Consider the following 8043-nt stretch of genomic DNA (forward strand, 5'->3'; position numbering starts at 1 on the left):
TTGAGCTTAGGCTGGCCTTACACAAAGCAAATTTTGGCTGGTTTCTAATGAACCAGCTAAAAATTTGAGATATGGTACATCCTCCCACCCGACTTACTTCCATAAGAAAATCGAAGGAGGTAGGGGAAAAAATGTTGTCCGAACACATCTATCAGATGCAGCCACTGTGCAGCTATTCTGCAGTGTATTTGTTCCTGAGAACCTGATCTGAAAGATCCTGCCATTTAGCAGCTACTGAAAATTTTTCAGAAAGCGCTGAGCTTCTCCATAGATGCCTTGTAGGATTCTATATGGCAGCTTTCATGAGTGGGCATTATATCTGTTCATATAAGAATGATCCTATGGCTTTAAGCGTACTGAGAGGCAGCCCTTTGAGGGCGAATACTTATTCAGACCATCTTTGGATGCCTACTTTCAGAAGTTGACTGTGGGGAAAAGTACTCCTGCCTCTTGAGAAGGAGGCAAAGGTTACAGATTGGGAGCCAGAAACCCCTTAGAGTTCAAAAGTATTTCCTTTTGTAAGCAACCAACCTCCAGTTTCAAATAGAAGCCCACATCTCAGCTTTGTAAGAACTAGAGTCTCAAGCTCCCTAGTCCTTGAAGCAAATACTTCTCTAAGTGAAGAGACACCGCCCTCGCTCAGGTGGAGGGCTGCTAAGGGCCTTTGTTGCCACTTGGGTTCAGGAGATCTCCGATGACTGAATACAACAGAATACAAGCTGGAATATTTGTGCTTTCACCATCACACTTTTATCTGCTCAGATCCCTGAAACTTTTTTCGTCGCAGCCCTGGAAACACTACTGCCCAAAGGGGTCCTTGTACCTGTGCTGGTAGAGGGGAGATTTCACAGTTCCCAAGACAGACGTCTGGCCTACCCTAGACCTTAAGGGTCCTAACAAGTTGCTAAAAATTCAGGATGGAGTCTTCCTGGTCAGTGATTGCTTTGCTTTATGAGGGAGACTTCTGACATCAGTTGATATTAAGGATGCTTCCCTACATATCCCAGTTTTTCAACCTCACCAATGATTTCTGTGCTTTTGTAGTAGAGGAGCGCTGCTACCTTTTATTATTTTATTTAATAAAAAAAATAGTCACCTTCTCCTACAGCATTTTATAGTCTACATGTATTCACTTTGGGTTATGACTTAATGGGATTTTTCAAGGAGTGTTTCCTGATGGTGATGTACCAATGAGTGTTGAATTGGCAACTTGTAGTCTCCATGAAACTGTGATAATGCAGGGGCACATTTGGGGACATGAAGAAAGCTTTTTCACCCTATAACAGGATAAGCTAAAGCAAAGACCTTCATGGCATGATTGTCTGGTATTATTATAATGAAAACTGCAGATTAAAAAATATTGGAAATAACTTTTGAACTTATGTGAACATTTTATGTTCATTGTATGTTTGCATATATATTCTGAGCCACAGTGTTTTTAACTATTGATTTCTGCTTTTAGATTAGTCCTAAGGGTGATGTGTGGTCTTTGGGTTGCATACTGTATTGTATGACTTACGGGAAGACCCCATTCCAACATATTACTAATCAATTCACTAAATTGCATACAATCTTGGATCCAAGCTATGAAATAGAGATACCTGATATACCGGAGGACCACCTCCAGGATGTTCTTAAAGTAAGTGTGTGTGTTTGTTTGTTTTTTTATGACCGATTTTTGAAAGTGTTTTGGTGTTACAGACATTGTTCTAATAGACAGCTTTATTTCTTTTAGCTTTTGTCTTCGAAGTATATAACCATTTTGTGTTCATAGATCAAGATATAGATAGAGAGACCTATAGATATTTTTTTTTTTGGAGGGAAAATTGTATTTTCTGCCAAATGGCCAGGTAGTTTTGATGATGCAGAACATGAGATATATTGAGTTGTCAGCAGTACAAATGAATATACGTGTTTCTTGAGGTTGTTATTATTGTATCCCTACAGTAGTGGAGTTCAGGGATCCTCCTAAAGCAAGTAAGACTGATCTACCCCAACCGTGTCTGCCTTACCGCAGATTTAAAAACAAATGGGTGGGGGGGCACACATGGACAGTCACGTCCTGCAAGGAAGTGGAAGAAAACCTCTTTTGCATTAAACATTTGCAAGCACAGCAATCTGCAAAGCAGTCCGCAAAGCAGTCCTGGTCTTTCAGGAACAGGTATTGGGGTTTGCATATGCTAGTCTTCTCAGACAACATCACAACGGTGGCAAATTTAAGTCTAGGAAGTTGCTGCAAATCAATTCCTGACTACACAGATGTGTTTTTTCTTTGACAGGAAGAACAAACGCTAGTCTAAGATTCCCTGACCTTTAACTTGGGCCTTCATTCTAGTACGGGCATGTCCAAAGTCCGGCCCACGGGCCAATTGCTGCCTGTGTTACGGTTTCAAACGGCCCCACTGGTAATTTGGCTTTATATATCTTTTGTGACCCCCAAGGAATCCCAGAGCACTGCGGGGCCACAATATATATAGATATAGATAGATATAGATATCTGTATATATTGGTGTATAACACGCACTTTTCCCCCTGAAAATCAGGGAAATTGTGTGTTATACGCCGATTCCTGCTGTCTCTGAGTTGAAGGAGGGGGCGGGTCCCGCTGGCTTACACAGAGCGGCGATCTCCTGTGTACCCGGCGATCAGTCACATACAGTCCCACATCCTGGCCCAGTTCTGTTCTGTCTATCACAGGAGGCGGGACTGTGTGTGACTGATGGCTGGGTAATCCGGCACTGACAAGGCTGCAGATGAGCACGCTGCATTCATTTACAATGGTGAGACTGCATTAATGGGCAATGGAGAGGCTGCTGATGAGCACTGTCCTGGCTGCATTGATGGACTGTGACCCTTATTTTGCTTCAAAGTTCTTTATTTAAAACTTCCGTTTTTTTTTCCCAGAAACTTCCCTCTTAAAATGAAGGTGCTTGTTATACGCCAATAAATACGGTATATCCAAATAACACGCCCAAGCTCCTCCTTAACCCTGAGTGGGGCTCGGGGATTCGTTGGGGGCCACAACAGTGTGTGTGCATGTAATACACACACACACACACACACACACACACTTTCCAAATAACACGCCCACGAACACTATTTTAATGGTTCAAAGAATGTCAGGCAAAATGGTCGGCCCTCACGCTTGTTTACTTCATCAAATCTGGCCCTCTTTGAAAAAAGTTTGGACACCCCTCTTCTAGCATATGTGTGCTACACCCCAGGACACTATAGAAAATCCAGGTAAACAAAGCGTAGGTGACCGCAACAAGGAAGATCTACTTAAAGTGATTGTAAAGGAAAACAATTTATTAAAAAAAAAAAGAACCTGTCATACTTGGTCTGTGCAGCGGTTTTGTATAGAGCGCCCCTGATCCTCCTCTTCTCTGGTCCCACTCTGGCGCTCTGGGCCTCTCCTCCTTGCAGATTGCCCCTATAGCAAGCTGCCTGTGGGGGCACTAGTGCATGGCTTACTCCCGAGCCGGCTCTGCGTCCATAAGACAAAGCATGGCTCAGCCCTGCCCCCTGCTTCCGCCTCACTTGCTGTGATTGACAGCAGCGGGAGCCTTTGGCTCCTGCATCTCAGCCAATCAAGCGAGACCCGTAGAGCCTTGGGTCTTGTGCACATCACTGGCTCAAGTTTATGTAAGTATGAGTGGGGAGCTGCACACTGAAGGTTTGTTACCTTTGTGCTTAGAATGCATGAAGGTAAAAAACCTTGAGCCTTTACAACCACTTTAAGTTTGGAAAACAATATAGGTCTTGGGCCTCATCGACCAGTACCCTGCAAATGCATAGAGCTGGCTCTATCTATATTTGAAATAGTTCTTAGCCACCAATCTGCTAGTTAAACTGTTTTTGTGGATTATCTGGAAGTCGACAGTGCGCAAGTCTGGCTGGCTGTTCCACCCTGGAATTTATCTGTAATGTTTGCAGCTCACAAAGCCTCCTTTTGAGCCACTTGAAGTAATCAGTCTAAAATGCCTCATGTTCGAAGTCTTTCCTTGTTATCACAAAGCAGGAAAATCCGCCTCCAAGGCTTCTATCACCAGATGGTTAAAATGATTGTAAAAACGTGTTTATTTTTATAGAAAAAAAACTTGTCATACTTACCTGCTCTGGGCAGTGGTTTTGCACAGAGCAGCCCTTGATCCTCCTCTTCTCGGGTCCCTCTTCAGCTCTCCTGGCCCATCCCTCCTGTTGAGTGCCCTCACAGCAAGCAGCTTGCTATGGGGGCACCAGAGCCAAGTCACAGCTCCCAGTGTTATTATCGATCTTTTAGTGTCAAGGATTACAGCTCATTCAACTTTCTCTAGAGCCAGTTCCTGAGCTCAGCCAATGTCAGTACAGTGACAGTGCGTATTTTTAGCTCTGTATTAGTGTCACTGGTTCCAGTCCCGCTATAATTCACTCATCACTGCCATTACTAGTATAAAAAAAAAACAAATTCCACATTATATTATAAATATTTTTTTGGCTACAGTGCTGCATGACCGTGCAACTGTCAGTTAAAATAATTCGGTGTCGTATCCCAAAAAATGGCCTGGTCGTGAAGGGTGTTAAAGTGGTTAATTGTTTTATTTTACTATAATCTTAATACCTGCTCCAAAACACCCTCTTGACAGGATTTGGCTGACAACAGCATGAGCCAGTGGCTCCTACTGCTTTCAGCCAAGCCTGTGAGGGGGAGAAGAGGAGAGGGGACCTGCAGCCTGGCACATTGCTGGATTGATGGAGGATTCAGGTAAGTATTTAGGGAGGGGAATTAGCTACTGAAAGGTTGCACTTTTTTTTTTTTTTGTTTTTTGTATTGTTTTGTTTTTTGTTTTGTTTTGTTTTTTTTCTGTATTGCATAGTCTATATAACCACTTTAGCCTCGTTTTTGATCGAGAAGTATGATGACACTTTTACCATATTTTATGCTATAAAGCGACACTGTAGAATGTAATGAGATTACAGCTTTATATCACCATAATCCTTTTATTTTCTGTTTTGCTTAAAAATAATACATTTATTTATTTTATTTTTTTAGAAATGTTTAGTGAGAAATCCCAAGGAAAGGATTTCTGTTGCTGAACTGTTGGTGCACCCATACGTTCATATACAACCTCACCCTCCTCCTCAGACAGGTATGTTTCTATTTCAAAATTAAGGTGGTAAAAGTTTAAAAACTTCACAATTTAACCACTTAACGACCGCGCTATAGCAAAATATAGCGGTCGGCCAGTTTTGGGAGGGCGTCATATGATGTCCTTCCGTGATAGCGCCCGCTACAGCGAGCTCTGTGATCGATGTGTCCTCTTGACACAGCTGATCACAGATCGGGGTAAAGAGCCAATCACAGCGGCTCTTTGCATCATTATCAGCTGTGATTGGACACAGCTGATCAAATGGCAAACACACTTGCCGTTTATTGGCATTTCTTTCCTCTCGCTGTCACAGCGCGAGGAGAAATGAGCTGTTAACCGACTAGTGGAAAGGGGACATCTGCACCGTTATCACTGATCATCAGTGTCCTAAATATCAGTGAAGCCCCAACTGTGCCCATCAGTGCAGTCTATCAGGGCACATCAGTAAAGGGGAAAAATTACCTGTTGGCAAAAATTTTATAAACTAAACTAAGGTCCTTTTTGCTAAACGAAAAAAAAACCAGCAGTGATTAAATACCACCAAAGAAAGCTATTTGTATAATAAAAATGTCATTTGGGTACAGTGCTGCATGACTGCACAATTGCCATTCAAAGTGCGACAGTGCTAAAAGCTGAAAATTGGAAAATTGGCCTGGGCAGAAGGGGGTAAAAGTGCCCAGTAGGCAAGTGGTTAATGGGATGCTTTTCAATACACTTCAGACACACTTCTTCAGGTAGTGACATGATATTTTGTGTGATCGTGATTATGTAGGGAAGTTCATAAATTTAAAGTTGTGTTTTTGCTTGGTTATAGATCAAGTAAGGAACGATACTGCAAAGGAGATGGAACGAGTTCTTGGACAACTCATTGCACTGAATTCGCCAAATTCTATATCCAGAGCGGCTAAGGTGAAAAAAAAAAAAAAAAAAAGCTTTAACATTAGAAGCTACAATATTAAGCTGTTGCCGTGCACCTATGTACTCTTTACTGTGAAGATTGATGATTTACTTGCCAAGGTCTGCTTGTTATGTACAGGATAGCCCCGTGCTTTCCCAATAGCTAAACTGATACAGCTTTTTTTCCCCCTAGAGTATATGTAAATAGTAGGTATAAACTTTTATAGCTGATGATTCTTTGAATGTATTTAACCTTTTCTTTTTGGTATCTGTATATTAGTGTAGTACAGTTAAGATGTGAGATTATGTATGCTAGTAAATTCTTTTCATGTGAGTTAAATACAAACCATTTCAACGTGTGTGTGTGTGTGTGTGTATGTATATATATGTATGTGTATATATATATATATAAAATATATTTTTGTTTTTGTTTTGCAGAGTTTGTATGAACAATATAGCAGTAGCAACAAGGGCCTTGATTTGTGCCCAGCTGCCAAAGAGACTAGTCAGAACACGTGGACAACCAAGTAAAGTGCAACACCAAAATGAGCCATTTAAAGCTCCAAACCCTTGTAACTACTCCAGATTATTAAAGAAAATCATCTACTGTGTCTTCCAGTAACAATACCACTGTTGGCTTGTAAATAGAAATGTATGTGCACAATGTATATGTAAATTCTGTGTTTCTTTATGCATAAAAAAACTGATGCATATTACCCAGCACTATTAAAAACATTGGCTAGTCTGCGTAGATGTGCGAATGGTCTGAATAAATTTGGCATCTGTGTCACTCTAGGTTATCCAGCAATATGTGTTGATTGTGGTAATTCAGTTATAACCCGTTTAACCAAATTTTTCCCTGGAACACTTTTTTTTTTTTTTGGTTCTAATTAGAATTCTCATCAATCCACGTTTCTGTACTTTGTATATTGCTGCATTTACTGTACATGCTGAAACCATTACTTTCCACTTGAAGCCATAAAAATGTACACAAAAATTCTCAAACAGGTTATCGGTCTCAAAAGATTAACAACATCCCTGTGTGAAATGTGATTTTTAGTCTGTGAAATAACTTCCATGTTCTGTAAATGTTACTCTTTAATATATGTGTGTGTATATATGTATTTCTAATGCTTTTCTAAATAACCTCACCAATGCCATATTTAAAAAAAAAAAAAAAACTATCCAAGGAATGTTGTGTTGATGTATGAGTAAACTGTCAAGATTGTAGATAAATTTTGTGACCTGTAAAGCACAATAAAAAAATATATATATGTAGAAGATAGAAATTGGCTCTTTGGGGTTTCAAGTGCTGGTGATGTGAAAGGAACAGGTAGAGCGACCTGGCAACCCTTAGTCTGGATGATCTGTATCCCGGATAGATCTATTGTATTCAGGTATGGGGAACCTCCACCTCTCATGATAGATAGATATAGATATCTATATATATAGATATATATATCTATATGTGTGTGTGTATGTATGTGTATATATATGTGTGTATATCTCTCTCTCTCCTCTCTCTCTCTATCTATATATATATATATATATATATATATATATATATATATATATATATATATATATATATATATATATATATATATATATATATATATATATATATATTCTATCATTTTTATTTTTTTAATATATAGGATATGCACCTTGTTTGTACATAGTGTTCTGTATGAGATTTAAGTGGTGTGGGTTTTTTTTTTTTTTTTTTTTTTATTATTTACTTAATTTATAAATGTTGTCATTGTGTGCCAACCCACCAAGCATGCAGTGGTGTGTTGTGGTGCCATTAATTTAGAGAGACAGAGTGCATGTGCGCTAAAGCGCACCACAATGTACCCTACGGGAAAGAAACGTGACCTGCGTCTGGGCGATGGTACCATAGTACACCACAATGCACCCTAAATGTGCCATGGCAATGCTCTTGACAAATATTCAAGATGGGCTATTTTACTTATTATTCTAAAGAATTTTTACCTAATGCATTAAAGTAAAAACC

General features: G+C 39.9%; 1 protein-coding gene across 2 annotated transcripts in view; it reads left to right on the forward strand.

Annotated features, from left to right (window-relative positions):
- Positions 1-7379, forward strand: part of TTK (TTK protein kinase) — a 71048-nt gene extending 63669 nt beyond the window's left edge. For both annotated transcript variants that reach the window (XM_073626851.1, XM_073626852.1), the window contains exons 19-22: positions 1463-1639; positions 5033-5129; positions 5944-6038; positions 6465-7379. In XM_073626851.1, coding sequence (XP_073482952.1) covers positions 1463-1639; positions 5033-5129; positions 5944-6038; positions 6465-6557 — 462 coding nt within the window. In that variant the 3' untranslated portion in view covers positions 6558-7379. The remainder of the gene's footprint in view (positions 1-1462; positions 1640-5032; positions 5130-5943; positions 6039-6464) is intronic.
- The last annotated feature ends 664 nt before the right edge of the window (positions 7380-8043 follow it).

This window comes from Aquarana catesbeiana, linkage group LG04 (genome assembly GCF_042186555.1).
Source record: "Aquarana catesbeiana isolate 2022-GZ linkage group LG04, ASM4218655v1, whole genome shotgun sequence".
Classification (NCBI taxonomy): domain Eukaryota; kingdom Metazoa; phylum Chordata; class Amphibia; order Anura; family Ranidae; genus Aquarana; species Aquarana catesbeiana.